We start from the raw sequence: 20,603 nt of genomic DNA, 5'->3' as shown, positions 1-20,603 counted from the left end.
AAAGCAACTGCCAGAGCGAGGAGCGGGGCAGAGTGTGGGACCCTCGGGGGCCAAAACACGGAGAGAGGGCGTTTATAAAGCACAAAAGGTCTCGGAGCTGGGGCGGCTGTGCGGTGGGGATCGCTGGGAGGTCACCGTGACGGCAGCACCTCAGCATCCGCCCTTCCGCAGCCGGCGCCCGCGGCCCGGCCCCACGCCCGGGGGCTGCCCCGGGACCGCGCGCGAGGGGCGTGCCGCCATGAGGCGGCGGGAAGGCGGGAAGGAGGAGGAGGAGGGAAGTGGCGGCGGCGGCGGCGCGGTCCCTCCTCCCGGGCGGGGCGGCCGGCAGTCCCCGAGCCCCGGCGCGGCGTGGGAGCGTCGCTGCCCGCCGCTCCGTCAGGGGCCGAGCCGGGACGAACCGAGCCGAGGCGGGCCGGGCCGGCGCGGGGATGGGTGCGGGGCTGTGAGGGCGGCGGAGCCGGGGGCGGCCATGGGGAACATCTCCTCCAACATCTCCGCCTTTCAGTCCCTGCACATCGTCATGCTGGGCCTGGATTCGGCCGGGAAGACCACGGTGCTTTACCGGCTGAAGTTCAACGAGTTCGTCAACACCGTGCCCACCATCGGCTTCAACACGGAGAAGATCCGTCTGAGCAACGGCACGGCCAAGGGCATCAGCTGCCACTTCTGGGACGTGGGCGGCCAGGAGAAGCTGCGCCCGCTCTGGAAGTCCTACAGCCGCTGCACCGACGGCATCATCTACGTGGTGGACTCGGTGGACGTGGACCGGCTGGAAGAAGCCAAGACGGAGCTGCACAAGGTGACCAAGTTCGCCGAGAACCAAGGCACGCCGCTGCTGGTCATCGCTAACAAGCAGGACCTGCCCAAGTCGCTGCCCGTGGCCGAGATCGAGAAGCAGCTGGCGCTGCACGAGCTGACCCCTTCCACCACCTACCACATCCAGCCGGCCTGCGCCATCATCGGCGAGGGGCTGACCGAGGGCATGGACAAGCTCTACGAGATGATCCTCAAGCGGAGGAAGTCCCTTAAGCAGAAGAAGAAGCGGTAGAAGCCCGCAGATGTGCGGACGGCTGGGAGAGCAAACAAAGGAACAGAGGAGGAGAGAGAACCAAAGCGATCCTTTTTTTGTTGGTTGATGGGTTTTTTTGTTTTTGTTTTTTTTTTCTTCCCCTTTTTATTCCGGTGTGAGTGTGTGGTTTTTTTTATTTTTTTATTTTTTTGTCCCTTTCCGATTGAAACGACTACAATAGCGGTGATAACAATGCCACTCCTGCAAGCCAAGCCCAGATCCTGACTGCAGGATCTCCTCCTCCTGCTCTCCCCTTTGCCCGCCGCCCTATCCCCGGCCATAGGGCAGCATGGAGCAGGGGTAGGGCACTGCTCCCAAACCCCTGAGCCCCATGGCCGGGCTGGAGATGCTCTGAGCGGGGCGAGACGCCGCGGGCGGCCGAGAGCCCACGGAGCTGGGGCAGCCCCCCAGCTCTCCTCCGTGCCTGGGGGTCTGACTGCTGCTGGGGGGCAAACCTAGGGGTGAACAGGGCAGGACCCTGTGCAAGTGCATTTGAGAGAGGCCAAAGGTGAGGCTACAGCTGTGCAAGGTCAGCCAACGGAGGCTTGGAGCAGCACTGTGGGGGAGACGACCGAGGGATGAAACGTGACTGCCGGGACAGAACCCCAGCATGGGGACAGAACCCTGCGAAGGGGACGAAACCCTCTGAAGGGGGCAGAATGTGGCCAAAAGGACAAAAAGAAGGACAGAGCCTGGCCAAGGGGACAGAACCTGGCCAAGAGGACAAAAACCCCTCCAAAAGGACAACACAGCCCCTCTGCAGGCTGGTGTTTTAGGAAGTGGATGAAGAGGACAGACAGCTTTCATGCAATGCCGGAGCAGCTGGAGGTGCATATCAGCTGGTGACTGGTGCTGAGCTTTAAGCTGTTTGCTTAAAAAAAAAGAAAAGAAAAAGGAGGAGGGAGGGGGGAAGCGGCACGGGGTCCAGGAGCCCCCGTTTTCTAAAGCTTGGTTGTGGCATCTCCTGCAGAAAAGCCACAGGAGGTCTTTATCGTGCCCAGGCAAAGGCATGCTCCAAGGTGCTAATCTGCTCCGATCGGGGTGATCCAAAATACGGATTACTTTGGAAAAGGAAAAAAAAAAAAAAAACAAAAGCTTTGTACACCACCGCGTGGATTGATCACCGTGCTGCTCTGCGAGTGGGGGGAAGGTTGGGGCGGGGGGTCTGTGGCAGCAGAAGGCAGGACGGGCAGCTGCCAGCACTGCGCGGTGCAATGGGCAGAGCTTGCCCAGTCTTGCCAGAAGGTTGCAAAATCCAGCAGGAAAACGGACTCGGCAGCGCCGGGAAAATGTAAAGAGTTGGGAGAGGGGGGTGGGAAGCATGGGGCAGAAGGGAGGTTATTTTTTTATCAAGATTTAAACCCACTGAAAGCAGAGAGCCCCCAGTTGCCAGCAGGTTCGTTCCTGGTTTCCTGGAGGGCTGAGTGCTCGGGGCAGGGGCAGGCCCCGTGGTTTCCTTCTGCAGGTGGAGGTTTGGTAGCAGGGTGGGAGCGCTGCAGCCTGGAACCGTCACCATGCAGGACAAAGGCAGGGGCCCCGCTTCCCGCGCTTCCCACTGAAAGAATGGGGGAGGCCCAGGCAGCCCTCAGGGCCGAACGTGCTGAATTTCAAGCCGCAGTTGGGCAGGATTCTGCAGTGGTTTTACTGTTAGAAAACCCTCCCCAAAGCAGCCAAGGAAACCACCGAGCAGACAAAGAAAAAATGCCCTCGGGTTTCAGGGAGTTGATTCTCCCGTTGCAGCACGGTACCTTTCGCAGCGTTTCGTTGGAAAAGCAAACGCTGCAGCCGGGCAGCGTGGCCCTTCTTTTGCAGGGTTTGAGTCCCTACGAGTCCTGACTTGTGCGTCGAGCGAGTGGGCTGGTCCCATCCCTTCAGGAGGCTCTGTTCCTGCTTCCTTAGGTTTGCTTTGCTCAGTCTTCACCCCGAATACTTTGGTACTTGGTGCTGGGAGAGAAAACAGTATTTATTTTTTGATGCCACGGAAGCCAAACGCTTTAACCTTCATTGGTGAAGTAAAGAACTCCTTTTTCCCACCGTCTCAAAAGCGAGCAGGTTTGAAACAGAGCAAGTGCAGGTGTTAGCTGTGTGCTTTGCCTCCTCGCTGGCGAGAGGTGGGTCTCGGTTCTGCAGACACCAGCATTGAAGTTATGAGGTGTGTGTCTGCTGAGCTCGGTCCTTCCCAGGGACCGCGCTCTGCTGAGCAACCCCACTGAGAAGCATCTGCCTTCCAGCTGGGCTTTAGGCATGTGCTCACCTTACCTGCCTCAAGGCTCAAGACCTGAAAGCTCAGGTGGGACGCTGTCATGGTGCCATTCCCACCAGTTCTGCTTTCTGCAATAATTAAAATCACTTCTCCAATTAGTTGCTAATGGCTTCTGTGGCATTACCCTAACGTTTCACAACTGTGTGCTGATTTTCCTGAATGACAATGAGCGTCGCCTAAGGTGGGCTGGAAGAGGTGCTGCAACAAAATGACAGTTGAAGGAAATTGCCTGTGTTGTTGCTCTGAGCCTTTTGCCGGGTTGTGTCTTCTCTGAATACGTTGGAATGACCCTTTTTTTTTTTTTTTTAGCAGACGTTTTGGGGGTACCGCCGTGGTTTCGTGGGGGTACCTTGCCGTGTTCCCAACAGTGTCTGAAATCCCACTGCCCACGTCTCAGCCCTGCCGCTGACCACCAGTCTCTGTCCTTCCTGTCTTTCCTCTTTTTCTAAAAAATGCAGACATAATGCTGTGAACTGAAATAAATTATTTATACAGTGAAAGGGCCTGATAAAAAACAAAAAAAAACCAAAACAAAACAAAACGTGTTCCTCTGCTTCTTTCTCTTTGCTAGTGCTGTGTTTTACAGTTGTTTCCCTGTGCATGTGGCTGCTGCCTTCCCTGGCTGTGGCGTTTGATGGATGTGGCCGAAGCTTCTCTAAGTGATGTGCAATGCAGTGGCAGAGCCGGGCCTGTAGGGGTTAAAGCACCAGGACAGGATGCTGCTGCTCCCGGGTGGCTGCTGACACAGGAAACATGGGTGACATTTCAGAGGTGAAAGCTAGAGCGGGTGGTAACTGATTTTTTGAATTTTCGGGTTTTAATGATGATGTTGCATCTGGTGAGGAAACGAGTCAAACTGGTGGCAGTTCGATTGGATGGGCTTGGAGCATTTGGAGAGGTTTGCTCTGGGCTCATCTCTGCTGCCCACGTGGCTTCCAGCGTGTGTGGTGTCTGGTGGCACAGACTGGGCAACAGCCAGGAAGCTGGAGGTTTGGAGAGGCTGTGACTTTGCTTGTTACTGTGCCATCAGACCTGCCCTCAGGGCTGCAAGCAGGGGGTTGGGTCCTCTTGCCAGCAAAGCTCCTTGTGCCTCGAGCTGCAAGGGCAGACATCCTCCTGCAAGCCACAGCTACTTCTGGTTGGAGAGTGCTTTTACCAGCAGGGTATTGGTTATGTTTGGGCCAGCTGTCGTGAAACTGTTTCACAAGAAGCAATCTGACCTCGCTGTGCTCTGGAGCTGGCCATGATTTATGCTGCCACATCATCTCCCTGAGCTCAGGTAAACTGAGCAGTGCTGAGCTGGGGTCCCCAGCCCGACGTGTTGGGACTCTCATGGTGTGTAGAGCCCGGAACACCAGGCAGTGCAAGGGATGATATCCCTGCATGAAGAAAACCATGTACAACACCAGCTGCGCCAGATCTCTGCCAGCACTAAGCAGGTAAGAGAGACCTGCAGCCTTTTACCATTTGAGTGCAAGAAACTGCAAAGGATATTGCATCTTTGAGGCTTTACTCAAACACAAGCTCCCAAGAGCCCTGCAGCCCCTCTTCTGTAGTTCTGCCCGTGCCCTGCCTTCTGACTGAACAGATCCTCTCTCCCCAATTTGCTTTGTTAAGCTAAATCCCTCTGCTTTATTTCAAATGGGATTTGCTCCCAAGCAAGTATCTTTAAAGGGATCATCTTGGTTAAAGTAATTCCTAGAGCACAGAATCCCTGAAGCACAGTGCAATGCAGAGAGCTATTTCTTTGCACAGCACCAGGTGCTTTTGCTCAAGATTTGGGCAGCATGTGGATGACTATCTCTTTAAAATAGGCTACAAATTGTTGTGTTTACTTGTTCTCATTCATCTTAAATGAGAATTACCCTCAAATCAAGTGCACTTTTTTTCTGAGCAGCAGAAGTTGCTGGTGTGAGTCAGGTCTGCAGGACACAAAGCACTTCACAGAAGGTGTCATCCTGCTTGCAGACTGCTTCAGGATGTTTGTGATGAGATCTGGGACTCCTAATTCTGGTCACATTCTTTCAGATGCCCCAGACCTCTTTTTCACACGTATAAGAGGGTTGCTAGCATTTTTCATACTCCTAAAGGCTACAGAATGGTGTTGGCATGCTTAGATCTCCATCTTAAAGATGCTGAATTCACAGGATTAGCTCTGATACATCAGAAAAAGGGTTTGAATGGTGCTAGGTTCAGTGGGAGATTGCTGCAGTTATTCCTGCTTGCACGTGGCAGGGCTACTTCAGTGCCTCCATTCAGCCTCAGCATCTCCATGCCACACTGACTTAGTGAGAAGTGGCTCTCTGAAACCCTTCAGCCATACAGTCCGAGTTATGACTGCAAGAGGACAGTTAATAACCCATTTTAGAGCTGTGGCTGCCCTGCAACTGCAGGGACAGGGGTCAGCTCTGCTATGTGTCAGAGAGGATGGCACAGAGGCTCCCGTTGCCAGCACAGTGCTATACCAGCTATGCCCTGGCCACATCTGCAGGGCTGGAGGAGCCGGGGGATCCAGATTTCCCCCACTCCCCTTTGTGAGCTCAAATCTGCTCCCAGCAGCTGCAGCCCCCCCTCCAACCTTTTCTGCTATGCCAGCCCCATTGGTGCAAGCGCTCCTGTCCCATTCCGTGTCTCTGGCTCGTGACACTGCATGCAACATTCCCAGTTTGTGTTTGGCTGGGTGATCTGTGCTTGTTCAGCTCTGCTGTGGGTTTGAGAGAGCACAGAGGTGAAAAAAAACTGCGGCAACGGGAAATGCAAACACAGGGCAATTGTTGGGCTGGCTAATGTTTAAACAGCTCTTGGAAAGCCCCCTCCCTTGTTGCTTGCCCTCTCTACCCCTTCTAACAAGGGGACCCTTTCAACTCTTTGGCAGCTTCCCCATCCTCCAGCTTCTGCTGCCCATTTCAAATCTCCAAAGGCAGGAGGAGGAGGAATGGCAGTGCTGTGACTTCAAAATGTTTGCTTGCCCACTGTGTCCTCCCAGGATGGACCGTGCTATTTCCCAGCCAGCCTTACAAATCGCCTTACTTAGAAAGGGGACTTTGTTAGAGCACAGTCGATGCCCAGATGACAATGGGTTGTGGGGAAAACTGGAAAAATGATAACCCACCCTCACACCATTCTTGTCACGTGCACTGGTTGCTCCCCATTCAGCCTCTGTAGCTAGTGACTGCAGGAGAAATGACCTTCACAGTGCAGCTGCACAGATCTGTTTCCAGCACATGGCCAAGAGGTTGCATCTGGTGGTCTCAGAGAGATGGAGATCTTGCTGATGTTCTCTTTGCAAACCTCAGCACAAGGAAGATGAGAGGAGAGGAGGGGCTGTCTCCTGGGGCTCAGCCCAGTCATGGGGTTGCTGCATTTCTTGTGAGATTTACAGCAGCCTCAGAGCATCTCAGCCTAGGAATGGGGCAAGGGTAGGTTAACCCCATCCCTTTCCATTGTCGCTGCAGCTTCTGGCATGGAACCCATCTGTCTTCCTTCTCAGACCAGCCTCTCTTAAGGTGCTGCCCATCTTCTTTTCATCACAAGGGTGTGATGGAAAGAGTAAGTCCAGGCTGGAAAGGGATGAAATATTTCCATGATGACTCACCTCCACACGGCCACAAAACCTCGTGCAGGACAAATAACTCATCTGGGGCCCCTTCCTCCCTCCCCCTCCCTGTAAAACTCAATTAGAGCAAAGAAGGTAGAGGAGAAAAACTGTTTTACTGAACCTTAACATCAGCATTTCTTTTCAGCTTGTCTGCTTTGTGTCTGTAGTAATTGCTAGGATGTAATGGGTGAAAACTGGAGCTTCATTGCAGACAGGAAGATGCTGATGTGACAATGTGTTTGAAGGGGGCAGTGGAGCATGAGGCCATAAACCTGTCGAGAGGTCACCAAAGGGGCTGCTCTGAGGAATGAGGGCTCTGCTGGAGGTTTATCACTGCGGTCTGAAGGTTTGTAACCTCTGAGGATGCTCTAGCTAGGAAGAACAGAGCTTTACTGGCTCATTTTATGCTAAATTTGGCTTAGCCCTGGATAAAGGATAGCCTGGGAGAAGGCCTGGGGGCTAGGAGAAATGTCATAGAATCACAAAAATATTTAGGTTGAAAATGACCCCCAAGGTCACCGAGTCCAACCATCACGTGACACTACCCAGTCCTCCACTAACCCATGGCTCTCAGTGCCACATCCAAAATGTCTGCAAGGTAATGGAAGTCCTTGCAAACCACATGGTGCTCCTCCTTCCTCTCTGTCCAAAAACAAACATGCTTCCATCCTTTCCATGCCATTGCCTTTTTCTGGCTGAGTATCCAGGAGTCTCTGGTATGGCAATCTCAGGAATGGAAACTGCAGCAGAAGAAATCCTATCCCTTTACCCCCCCTGCTCCCCATCTCCTGTCCTGATGGAGCTTCTTTTATCATGAAATATGCAGAAAATTGTTGGGTTCTAATGATCTGAACTCCTTCAGTCAAGACAGGACTCAGCTTGCAAAGAATGTGAATAATTTATGTGTAGATAATAATGAGAGAGCACATGAGGAGAAAGGAATTTGTCTTTCGTTCTCCTCAGCGCTGTTCCTGAGGTGATGCTGAACTCAAATAGCAATTCCTGATTGTCGCAGGTAGTCTGACTTGTGTGGGGACCTTCCTTGGACTGCTCTGCTTGTAGTAAGCAGAGCCTCCTTTTCTGCTTTAATGCAGTCCACTGTGGATGCAATTGCTAACTGAGGGGAATACTTTTCACTTCCAGTTAACTGTAGATCTGTATTCCCTGGCACCCTTGCATACCCTGGAGTAGCTTTTCCCTATAGGCAAGTCTCCAGAACCAGTGTAGAAATCCACCTTCCAGCCCAAACCCAAACCTTGCAAATGCAGTGAGTCATTCCAAGAAACTCACTGTGCTGGCATAAGCCAGAAGCCCTGACATGTTTTTTGAGGAGTCCTAGCAAGGGTAAATACATAGTTTGTGAAAAAAAAAAAAAAGAGCCATTTCAATAGATTTAATATATGAAATATCAGGAGATATTCATCCACACGTTGTTTTTAATTCCCTTGTTCCAACTTTGCTGTCTATTGGATCGTTTGGAAAAACAAAAAAAGTCCAAAACACAAGGCCACAAGGCTTTTTCTCCTCCTAGTCCTCAACATCTGTCCTTAGCAGAGGTTTGCTCAGATCAGGTCGGGTGGGAGTGAGGCTGATGTACTGCTCCTGCTTGAAATTTCCCTTTAAGGCAATCTCAGATGAGTGGCAAAAACAACTAAGACTCTTAAGGGTTAAGTCTTAACTGATTGAAGGAGGTGGGGAGGGTCTCACACTGGTCACTTTGACTTCTGCCCTAGGCGTAGGTCTGTCACTAGTGGAGGACTCTGCAGGATAAACATGGACAACATGCTCATGGATAATGTGCCTTTAATTACTATTAATTACTTAGTTGTGCTCTCCGCGGCTCTGCTTAAGACAACCACATTAATTGCTCATGAACAAGCTCTGGACACATATAAACTGCAATGGAGTCAGCAGATCATTTAAATCCCATCCCTTGAAGGTCTGACCTCAAAGCTCTCCCTCGTTGTATACCTCTTGACTAGCCAAAGCTGGTGGAGCTTCTGCTGAAATGCTCCAGGGTTTCTCATTTTCCAGTTTTTGACCTTGCTTTGGGGCAGCAGGACAGCCAACAGGAGCTGGGAGGTGTTTAATTCCATTCACAAGGGTTGTTGCACCAGCATGGTTGGACTAGATGATCTCACAGGTCTTTTCCAAACCTAACAATGCTATGATTCTGTGATCCAAAATAGAGGCATGTCTGAATCAGTCTGATGGTTCTCCTATCCCAATAAATTTGCTCTATTAAAAGAAAACAAAGGTAGAAACAATCTGGGAAAGGTGACAGTTTCCATCCCAGCCTTTCTCCCCTGCTCCTCTCCCTTCTCACCACCCCTGTATCTGCACATGGGCAGGAGGGAGGTGAGGATCTAGCAGGGGATGTGTGTGAGTGTGAGTATGTGTGTGCCACACCTGTTGCACAGCTGTATGCAGACACAATGCTCAGAAGATGGTATTCTGATAATATTGACTCAAACACCCCCTATTACAAACAAAGCTCCTTCCTAGGAAAATACAAGGGTGGGGGAGGGAGAGGTGGGCCTCCCTGAGCTTACCTCTGCTCCAAAAGCACATCAGGCAGTAATTAATCTCTTGAGGGTTTGTGCTGATATATAATTACGCGTAGTGAAAAGGTCTAGCAGTGCAGTTTGCAATCAATTATCACTGCGTATCAGTCACGTAGACCGGATCATCTCACAACCTGGCTGCCAGTGACTTCAAATCCTAATACTTAAGGTAATCTAAAAGTAAGCTAAAATCTAAATCTTCAGATGTAATTTCCAGCGTTTCAAGCGCTTCATCCTCCATTCCTGTTTTAACACCTCCAGCAAGATCCTCTCCTGTAAAGCCCTGAAGGTTGATTCATGGAGCAAAAACTTCCCAGAAGTACAGCGGGTACAACGCAGTGCTGACGCAGGGTGCTGTTTACTGGGCAGTGCAGAGAATTCATATGTCCTTGGCCACGAGGAACTGACGTGACTCTGCATGAATCCAACCCAGTTCTGTGCAGCAATCCCTTGCTTTCACAGCAGTCTGCTGTTTCCCTCCCCTTCTGAGCAATTCCAGCTCATCCACATTACTGCCACTCTAGGTTGTTCTACCTGGAACTTGGTGATATTTGGTGGTTAAGCAAAAGCTCTGCATCCTGGGGGAGCTTTTCCCCAAAAGGCCCCACCTCTCTGCGACATCAGAAGGAAAGAGGAGCTGAGATTGCAGATGAAAAGGAGCTGGTGCTTAGTGTTAAATGAAAGCAACCTGTGAGTTTTGTGCCAGTCTGGATTTTGAAACAGCCTGGCTCGTTGGATTTGTTTTTATTTCTTTTTTTTTTTTCCTTCTATTTTTATTTTTAAATACGAGCATTTAAAGAAGCCCCTTCTGCCTGCACACTCTTGGAGCAGTCACAGCGTTATCTTTACAGAAACACTGAACCTCCTAGCTGTTCTGCAAGCCGTCCATCTGTGCCCACGTGTTGTGTGGAGATGTGGCATCCCAGCACTCTGAAAGCGTCTGCATCCCTTCGGATGTGGCAAGTTGCTTCTGGTCCCTGGCACAAAGCGTTCCTGCAGTCAGCATAGATTAGGCCGTCTGGCTGGAGGATGTGGGAGGCTGTAAATCTCTGGGAGGTTAATTCTGCCTGTTGGGATTGGTTTTCTCCCTTTTAACAGTCATTTCTGCAGAAGTTGCATGTGAAAGCTTTCCTCATGTCCTACGTGAGTACAGAGAGCGAAGTCACGTGGAGAAAATAGAGGAAGGCTGCAGTGACCAGAGCCCTGAGGGCTGGGGTTTTCCACCCACAGCAAAACAAAATCTCAGCACTCACAAAGCTCAAGTCTGGTCCCTATTCTGAATCACCTTGCTTCCAAATGCAGAAATGCATCACAGGATTGTGCCTATAATAAGTAACCGTGGCTGTCCATAGGATGGGAAGGAGAGCCAGGAAACTCCAGAAAAGCCAAGTTAATACTGGAGAATCAGACATCACAGCTGCAGGTGACATGTTCTCCTTTTCCAAGGAAAAAAGGAGTCTAAGCCCTCAGATGACCTTAAAACAGAGGGTAAGAGGCTGGTTGGAAATCCATCTTAGAAGTGGGTCTGGTAACAGACTGCTCTTTTTTTTTTTTTTTTTTTTTTTTTTTAAAGACATCAGACATCAGCTTGGTAAAAGAGGAGTAATTAGACGTGAGCTATGAAGTGCCCCAGCATTCATGGACATGTTCAGGTCTGATGACTGTGAGCTCAAACTCCAGCCAGCAGCAAAGCCTGGATGATTCCTCAGTCAATGAGCTTTAACACATGGTCGTGGCTCTTCGGTTCCAGTGCCATGAGCAGCCAAAGGCCTCCCAGAGCAGGTACAACTCACTGCTTGGAGCAGAGGAGTAGCCCAGCCTCCTCTTACAGCCCTGCTCGTGAGCCTGATTCCACTGCTAAGGTCTTCCCTTGATGGCAGGGCCTTGGGCACCATCCCCGGCAGGCCTCATTCCCTGTGAGCTGGAGAGTGAGCATCCACACTGAATGCCCATGCTGTCTCTCTGGCTCAGCCACAGCCACAGCAGGGCTGTGTGCAGGGCTATGGCTATATGTGGCTTGTTCTGAGGAGCCACTGCCCTATTGGGAAGGGTGGAAGAAGGCTTCTGCCCGGGCTATAGATGCCAATACACATTAATGAGCACAACCCCTGTCAGCACTTCAGGACAAACACCAGCCCCCTGTTGTCTGCTGCCTGAGGGCTGTGTAGATTCAGGAATCCTGATTTTGGTGGGAAATCAAATGGCTCTGACTGATAGCCTTGGCTCACACTTCGTACGGTGTGATCCTCACATTCAGCAACCCCTCTGCTTCTTCAGCTCCTAAACGGGCTGGAAGAGGAAAGAGAAGGCCTGGCTAGGTGTCAAAATAAAGATAACTGCCTTGATTGGAGAGAAATATCCTCTCCCTATTCCTAGCACATGGTCCAGCCCCAGAGGGTACAGCATCAAAGAGAGATGGGTTTTCAAGGTGTGCAGGAAACAGCTGGACAGGAGCAGTAGCATCTTCTTAGGGCAGAGGTAAACCACTGTGTCTTTCCCTACCCTGTGCAACATTAGCTCTCACGCTCCCTGGAGACCCGCTGCATCCTCCAGCAACTTGGCCTTCTCCCAGGACAAGTACTTGGGGCACAGAAAGCATAGGGCTGGCTTCCAGCATCACTGAGCTCATCTGGACTGGCTCAGGGAAGGAGAAAGCCCTTCCTGCCAGCCTGCACCCCTCCCCAGAGGAATGCAAGCTATGCAAGGACTGAAGGTCACTGAAATCAGGTGCAGCAAAGCAAGTAAAAGGGAAAGAAAATGTCAATAAATCAGGTTGTGGGAAAAGGAGGGGGGCACAAGTGTGCAGAGCTGCTGGAGGATGGTGCAACACAGCCTTCCCAGAGGGAGGTGGCACAGGAGCATTAACCTAGGGTTGTCTCTCAGCCTTGTCTACTTCCAACTAGACAAACTCAGTGCATTCAAAGACCTTACCATCTTTTTCATATTGCAGAGCACAGAAAAAAAAACAAAGTTACAAATACATAGAAAATATTTTTTAAACTTTTTTTTTTTTTTTTTTCCCTGTTTAGACAGGAAACCTCCCCCAGGCTTGAATCTGCATTGTGCAAGCATTCATTCCTGCAGCTCCAGTTCTGTGTGTAAGCCTACAAAACTGTGGCTTAGGGGAGACAGATGGACATCTTGACAACTCATCTGGTCAGGTCGGCCTGCTCTCCCCCTTTCTTGAGCCCTCCAGGTGAAAACATGAATTCAGATGCATGTTTTTGTGACAGAAAAATAGGCAACTATAATTGGTTATCCAGAATAGGCCCTTGGTGAAGTTAAATACATGCCGGTCTACATCCATTCTGTGTAAACAAGCAGAGCTATAATAAACTCACAGCAGATGCTGTGGGTCTCATCCCACCTGGTATGGTCAGAGCTGATGTACTCAGGAAGAGATGCTATTGATTCCAATCTCCATAGCAAAAATGCTGAGAACCCAGCTCCAGTGCAAATTGAGAAACAAAATGTTAGCCAGCTCAGCTGTGGAGAAACAGATGGAAAATGCAACCCTAGGTGCCTCCAAAAATAAAGGCTGAAATATATAGACTCATGGCTCTTAGCTTTGTCTCTTAAGATGCAAGGCTTGTGCAGCGTGGTTTAAGGGGTATCGCAGCCAATCCAGCAACCCCACTCCAAGAAACCTTAGAACCCTTTGGCCGATCTCCCCTAGCTTTGGCAGAGGAGTTGAAATCTTGCTGACACAAAGCGCCTACAAGCTTTGCGAAAATAGGTGACTCGCCTGAGAAGAAAGAAAGCCACTATAAATATCCTGAGTGAGGGAAGAACTCATCACTCACTCAGTTCTTACCATACCTAGGAAAATGCTGTTACAAAAACCCCTGCCACAAAGACGGCCCCAAGCATGAATCACTTCTTACCAGATAGCAAAAATTCCAACCGCGGAGGCAAAATCCATGAGGACCCGAACAGCCTTTGTGCATCTGCAGGACCTTTGGTTGGGAAGGGGGCATCCATCCCTTTGGGAAGCATCTCCGGGGGGCAGAAGGCTTTCTGTCTGAAAAGAGATAACATCTCCCTTTGAGGCTGCTGACCTTACTCACAAGGGCTTCTACTTGTAAAAGCCTGAAGAGTCGCACCTCCTTAAGCCTACCAGCCTTCCACAGCCTCAAGGGAAATGGCTTTAGGATGTGTGAAATGGAAGAGAGAGGAATGGGTATCACAAACATGCTGAGCTTTACCTCTGAGCTTTTGCAAGAGATTAAACAAAACATCCTGAGTACTGTGAGCACTTTGCATGTGATAATCCAGGGGACCAAAGAAGTGAACATTTTATACCACTTCAGGGTGAATACGGTGAAATTAACCAAGGTATGCCAATTTGGTCAAGAGAAAAGGATGGCTAAAAACTGAAGTGTCAAAGCTGTGGGGGTGAAACTATCTGCCAGTTTTCCACTATCTGGGATCCCAGAGGGGCCGGGCACTGAATACTGAGATAAAGTGGATGCCAAGAATAACCTAAATGCTCTAGATAACCCCTGCCATGGGGTATGGCACTCATCCATCCATCACTGAATTGAAGCCACAGAGCCTGTCAAGACCTGCCTTGAGTTTTCACATTCTGTGCAACAGCCCTGCCTTATGGATCCCAGGGCTGCTGAGGTCTTTGAATGTGTCACAGGACAACGTATGGCAGGGTGACCAGGTCTGAGACTGTTGACTTGTGCTGTAGGGTTCTGTTGAAGTGACTGAGTTCAACCCGGAGGCAATCACAGCAAGCTTTGGGTGAAATGGATTCAGACCAGCAATGCGCATGGGAAGGAGCTGGCAGTGACAAAGCTGGTAGCAGCATAGTGGGTCACCAGTGCTGTGTAAGGCCATGGAGAGGTGTCCGTACCTCCACCAGTCCTCCAGGGCCTGTGATCGGGAGTGTGATACACACTGAACATCCGAAGCCCTGCTTTTAAAAGCTGTGAAGTCATACATAGGCTGTGGGGAGAGGGGGGTTCATAAGAATTTGTGGAATTCACATTTCACAAGAAAAAAAACACGGGTCACAAAAACCTCAGTGGCTTATTTTTAGTCTTTCCTCATCCATACCTCAAGCAATGGTGCCAGGTCTTTTATTCTAGGTAAAACTGATATTGAGGGATTTTCTGGGCCTTATCTGGTATTCAGCTCCTCCTTATTCTCTTATCTTTTCTCTCACTTCTCCAAAACCCTGTGAGTGCTGTATTCAAGGCATCTCTAAAGTATGAGCCCACATTCACTAAAAGGTCAAAATGTACCCCAGCATAATCTTAGTAGCTAATGGCTACAGCCAAAGCAGAATGCCTGCATCTCCCTTCCCCAGGAATTCCTGAGGGCAGAGCTCTGGGAAAGGAGAGCAGCTCTGATAACACAGGATGGAAAGGGTCAAAATGGATTAGAAACATATTTTCTTGGTGTGTGCTCTTTGTTGTCTCTGAGAGGCATTTCTTGCACACATGTTGCACAACAGACACCCACAGCAGAGCTCAGGAGCCTAAGCCAGCCAGCTCTGTCTCAGTCATCACACTTTTTGCCAAAAGCAACAGCTTCCAGCACTGGAAGATCAAATTGGGTCGTCCTTCTAAATCAGCTTGACAGCATTCAGTTTTAAGCAGTTTGCAAGCTAGCATTTTAGATGCATTTTCAAATGTCACCCCACACCGCTCAGTACTCAGATGGTGGGCTTCTCAGAGCCTGTCCCTGAAAACCTTGTGAGATCCCAGCATCCTGCTCCACCAGTAAGTTCCAGTACTGCAGTGTTAAGTCCTGGCACTATGCACAGGACAGAGACATCAGCTTGACATTTTGAGACACTTTTGTCTTGCTAACAACGCAGCATCTAATTTTCTCTCTTAGATTAGTCATTCTTCCCAAATTTCCTTCTTTTGTATAGGGATTCCCTCTGTTTCCTCCTACGGGCTTCATTGTCTTTTCACTGTAGGTGCTTGGAAGCAATTGTGTTTGGCTGTTTTTATTCTTCCTGCCACAGCATCTTGAGAATTGATTTTCCAGAATAACCTGTGGAGATGAGGAAGGGAAAGAAATACCTTGTTATTGGACTTTAGAAGTCTTTAGAAGCTACAGTTAGAAGGAAATTCATATCAGAACAGGGCCTTCAATGCTGCATCAGGCATTCCCATCAGGAGTGGTGCCAAAGGTGCTGATCCAACATGGGAACAGTGGGGTAGGTTCGGCGATTGTGAATACCCCAAAAATTGCTCTTGCTGTCTGTGCGCTCGGATCTGGAGCCCAGAAAAATGGGAAAAATCAAGTCTCTGCAAAAACAGATTTGTTTGGAAAATGATGATGAAAATATTTCCAGGCTCAGCTCATTCTTTTTGATTGCACTGCTGTTTGGCTGGCTGCAGGATCAGGTTCCCTCTTGCTTCTTCTTAAGACAACCACAGCTACTGGCACGCTTTGCGTTGTAGACCTGGAACCCTCCATCCATGGCTGTTCTGCACGCAAGTACATGCACATGCTGGCCCAGAAAACACGAGCAGTGCAATTTAGGAAATCTTGCCCTAAGTCAGTAACTGCCTGCTTCTGACAAAGCTGTGCAAAGGAAACCAAGCTTTGCCAGCTCCTCTTCCCTGCCTCCTAACCACCCCATACCCAGTGCTGGCACAAGCTGGCATTTATCTGGGGCCAGCAAGCTCCAACATCTCAGCTGTGTCAGCCATCCTGCAGCTCACACCATGGTGCCACAGTGATTGCTCTGCACCTGGTGGTAATTACACAGCATGCAAGTCTGAACTAGAGCATCTTTCCGAATTATCTGCGTGGATGCTCGCAGTGTCGAACCAAAATGCAAGAAGGCTTTTTCTTCATGGCATTAAACTAGAAACAGAACCTGTATTTATTCCTAAATAGGAACATTCAGTTTGATTTAGTCTAGCACAACTGGATCAGTTGCTGTGCAGGTAAGACACAGAAGAAATAGGCAGAAAACAGGCAGGTGGAATTTCTTTGGGCCAGAACAACGCTTTCAGGGCATCACCGATGCTACACGTTATTTGAAGATAATTCGGCAGACACATCTGAAGGTCTGAGTGTGCCTTAAACACACCAAGCTTTCAAAATGTTTTATTTTTCCTCATAGTTGGCAGTTTGGGGGCCTTCGGGTACTCTAAGTCTTCTCTGTACCACCAGAAGTTTAACAAGGAATATTTTGTCCTCAGGATCCACGCCTGATTGTTGCTGTGCTGATGTGTGCAAACACCTTGGGGCTCTTGGTTTGCTTGGAGTTGCTATTGCTCTCCAAATCCATCAGAGTTACACGAAGTGGTAGCAATTCCAGCACTGTGAGCAAACAGAGGGTGAGCAAGGTTCCCTGAGTGCCACTCATGCAAGCAGAGGGGCTTCCATCTCCTTCTCAGAGTCTGAGCAGTGGATTTGGTTCACAGACTTTTGGCAGAAGACTGAATTACAATGGGAATTATTTAGCTTCACGTACTCTGCAGCTGTCTGGGTACCTCCATAACTCACCTGCTTATCCCTAATACTTCCAATGAATGTACCCTGTCTTCCCTGGTTTATCAGCACCACTGATACTGCCAGAGGTGATGGCACGTTCTGCTCCACTGGCAGCCCCTTTCTGGATCACATTCTCATCTCTCAGTGAACAGCCTCTCCCTTGCCAACAATCACGTCAATGAGCATGAATGTCTCCTCTGACTCTCTGTCCTCGCACACATGACACATCAGAATCAGGTCCAAGCTTGTGCCAGCTTCAGTTTGGCTTCTGAAAGTGAAGCAAGCAGCTGTCATCATCTCCCTCTGCTTCAGGCACAATGTGAGTCCTGCACAACACTGTGGTGCAAACTCTCTGAGGTGACATTGCTGCACAATGGACCCCAAGTGGACCAGGGAGAGTGGAGGAGTGTGTGAGCCTTCAGCTCTGATAAAACCATATTTGCACAGTTATGATTCCTGAGCCCTCAAGACTATTTTGACTTGACTCCATCTCCTGGCTTTGTGCTGGACTCCAGACGGTGTGCCTGTGACTGGGAGCTGAATGGTGAGTCTGGATGGAAGACATCCCCAAGGTAAACCTGTCTTATCCCTTTGTATAAATGCCAAAGTAAAAGTCAGTAAGGTTCAGCCACAACTCCTTCTGAGATGCAGTGGATGCATTGGAACATAGCTATCAACACCTTGCTTGCTCCTTTTTGCCTCTTGCCCTCTTTCTGGAGATCCAACCAACTTTCCTAGAGTCTTTGCCCTCAAGCTGGCACCGTGAAGGGCTCACAGTGAATGAATATCCTAGAATCATAGAACCATTGAATACTATAAGTTGGAAGGGATGCATGAGGATCACCAAGTCCAACTCCTGGTCCCACATGGGACCACCCAATTAATAATCAGACCATCCTCCATCCATCTCGTCCATACCTCCTTTTGGCGTTGATCCCAAAGTGTTCTGGAGCCAGGCTGTGCTCAGCACTGGGCTCTTACGTGCACACACACACATGCACACTCACACTGCAGCATATCTTGCTGGCATAATACAGACCAAGTGAGATGTCTGGCCCATTCAACCTTTTTTGGCCTCTTCCCTATCGGTGCAGCATTTTAATCATTACACAGCCTTGCTGTTGACTTTGCTAGCCTTTATTCACTGTCTGGATAGATTCTGTCCAATATGAATTACAGGGCTCTAATTGGCTCAAGAGCCAAGCCTGCACCTCCCCCTGTAATTTAGCTTTAATTAATGATCATTTATTATTAACCGTAATCGGCTGGGCTTAAGCTTAATGTCAGCTGGTTATTACCGAGAGAGCAGCATGGATTGTTTTCATCTCCTTTATTACCCATTTCAATATTTCCCCCTCCCCTGTTGACAGATACACACAAAATGTCTATGTCAGCATAAATGATCACCGTTAAGGAACAATGGGTCTTTCAAAGCAGCTGTAGTCAGACCACACTCTTCCTGTGCCTCTAGGTCAGCAACCTAGGCAGAGTGGACCAAGCCCCTCTATTGCTACAGGAGCTACACACTTTTAATTTAGTTTAGTTTTTTTTTTTGCTGATGCACAAAATCTGTAATTGAGAGTGGATATCAGCAAGGAGTAATTCTGAAAGAATTGGGACATTTTCATACTTTCTATTTTCCATTTTCTCCTTCCTAGCTTTAAGGAAAAAAAAAAAAAAAAAAAAAAAAAAAAGGAAAATAAACCTTTCCTCCCTCTTCCCTTTTATCACATTTCTACCCCAAAATAGCAGCAGTGAAAGTCTGGCAAAACAAACCCCGCGAAGCAGCAGTGCGAGGACTTGGGAGGGGGCTTCAGAGCTGGTTAAAAATAGAGGAAAAATAAAAATTTTGGCCTCCAGCCTGTGCCCACTGTCTTTTCTGCAAACCCACTCTATGAAGTCCACTGGGAGTTCTCCAGCAAAGCCCAAGGCTTCAAAAGCCAATGTGACCACATGCCAAACTATTTCACCTGCTCCTTTTTGAACATCCCTGCAAGCAGAGCACGTTGAGAGCTTTCCTTTCAGACCCATGTGAGTGATGGTGGCTCTGAAGTGTCCACAGCTGCCATGTGCAGCCAGGCTTTATATTCCTTTCCCTCCACCCCTCTCATAGTTGTTCTTCTTGGACACTCAGAGGATGCCAAGAGGAAAGCAACCATGGCAAAGGCAAGAGGAATAATAGAACCATAGAATCACAGAATCACTCAGGTTGGAAAAGACCTTAAAGATCATCGAGTCCAACCATGACCTAACTATACTACCCTATCTCCCTTACTAAAAAGCCTCCACTAAATCACATCCCTGAGCACCACATCTGTAGAAGAGCACTTTTCTCTTCTGGGGCAGAAGACCTCTTTGAGGTGAGGATCTGGTCAGAGGAACAGGAAAATCCCCTAGGACGGATGCAATGGCTGAATGCCAGGTCAAAGTTGGGAGGAACAACTCCACTTTGATTTTTTCCCTGTCCCTGGGAAATATTTCAATTTAGTATTGAAATATCTCAGTAATTTTGAACACGGCAGTTCTCACCCCGTTCAGTACTTTTTTCTCCTTGCTCTGCTCTGGGTCAGTTTGCAGATCTGTTCTGCCTGAAGCTCTGAGACTGCAAAGCTGGCTTCTGTTTTTGATGAGCGGAAAAGTCGACACTTGGAATGTGCAGAATCAGAAGGCCTTCAAATCCCACTTTGCTCCCAGCCATGTACTGCCTGCCTCTGGATCAGTGCTGCATCTTCGCATCACACAATGGCAATGCAACACTTGCCTCCATGCATTCAGACTGCAGATCTAGAACTCAGGCCAAAGCAGACTGACATCGATACCAGTCTGGCTCTATTTCAGCCACTTCTCATATAATCCCAATTCAAATCAGCATGACACAAAAGTGATCTCCTGAGCACTAGGCAAGCTCTGATCTTGAGGCTCTGGTGCTTGGGATGGAATGAAGATTGGGATGGTTGGGGAAACCTCCTTCCAAATGCCTTGTTAAACATATCCTCTCTGCAAGCCTGCTTACTTTTCTGTCTTCAGACCACTAAGAAGCTTTGCACAGGAGACACAGACTTCTTCTGAAGGGATGTGGTTATACAGTTGCAGTATGACCTGCACAGACTGGTATTTCTTTGTTGTCTTTCCCAGACCCTGGGAACAGGAGCCCACAGATTCTCACTAAGCACAGAGAAATAGACATGCAATAGCAAGCTTGGTCCCAGAGGACTGCCCTCATACATAACATGGCAAATTGTCTCCTCCTGACCACAGCATGAGAGCTGCCCTGGTACAATTACCCTGTGTGAGTGCATCATCCTCCCAGGCACTCTTCCCCCAGACTTCAGTTGGTTTAATCACTGTAAGTCAGTGTCAATTCAAATCAACTCTCTGAAGGTGCCAGCTTAGAGTGGCCCTTGACGAACATAAAAGCTGAGACTGTTTCTAAGTTGTGTATCAGCTCCCTGAGGCTTAACAACAACATCGTAAACATGTCAACAAAACACTTTAAAAGATGTTTTCCTAACTTGCCCTCTACCCAGACCCAGTGGCTTTCAGGGCAGGGAACTAATTCCCAAGCCCTCAAGATTGGAAAATCCAACCCAAAGTAGAAACACCTGGCACCCACTGAACTTGGCTGCTGCATCAGGAGTG

The 20,603-nt window shown here is 49.2% G+C and overlaps 2 protein-coding genes across 3 annotated transcripts; one reads left to right on the top strand and one right to left on the bottom strand.

Moving 5' to 3' along the window:
- The first annotated feature begins 314 nt into the window (after positions 1-314).
- Positions 315-2,185, top strand: ARL4C (ADP ribosylation factor like GTPase 4C). Its single transcript, XM_052675684.1, has one exon. The coding sequence runs from the start codon at positions 470-472 to the stop codon at positions 1,046-1,048; it is 579 nt and encodes a 192-aa protein (XP_052531644.1). The 5' UTR covers positions 315-469; the 3' UTR covers positions 1,049-2,185.
- Positions 1,337-13,514, bottom strand: LOC128077046 (uncharacterized). 2 transcript variants are annotated; one of them, XM_052675683.1, is made up of 3 exons: positions 13,379-13,514; positions 6,445-6,892; positions 1,337-3,013 (listed from the first exon to the last, which is right to left on the bottom strand). In XM_052675683.1, exon 3 carries the CDS (start codon positions 2,390-2,392, stop codon positions 1,337-1,339), a length of 1,056 nt encoding a protein of 351 aa, XP_052531643.1. In that variant the 5' UTR covers positions 2,393-3,013; positions 6,445-6,892; positions 13,379-13,514. The 2 variants fall into 2 exon arrangements, with proteins under 2 accessions (XP_052531643.1, XP_052531640.1); XM_052675680.1 differs by lacking the exon at positions 6,445-6,892.
- Between the last annotated feature and the right edge of the window lie 7,089 nt (positions 13,515-20,603).

This window comes from Tympanuchus pallidicinctus, unplaced genomic scaffold (genome assembly GCF_026119805.1).
Source record: "Tympanuchus pallidicinctus isolate F22 unplaced genomic scaffold, pur_lepc_1.0 scaffold15, whole genome shotgun sequence".
NCBI lineage: Eukaryota > Metazoa > Chordata > Aves > Galliformes > Phasianidae > Tympanuchus > Tympanuchus pallidicinctus.
The sequence above is the reverse complement of the archived record's forward strand: the minus strand, read 5'-3'. Positions and strand labels throughout refer to the sequence as shown.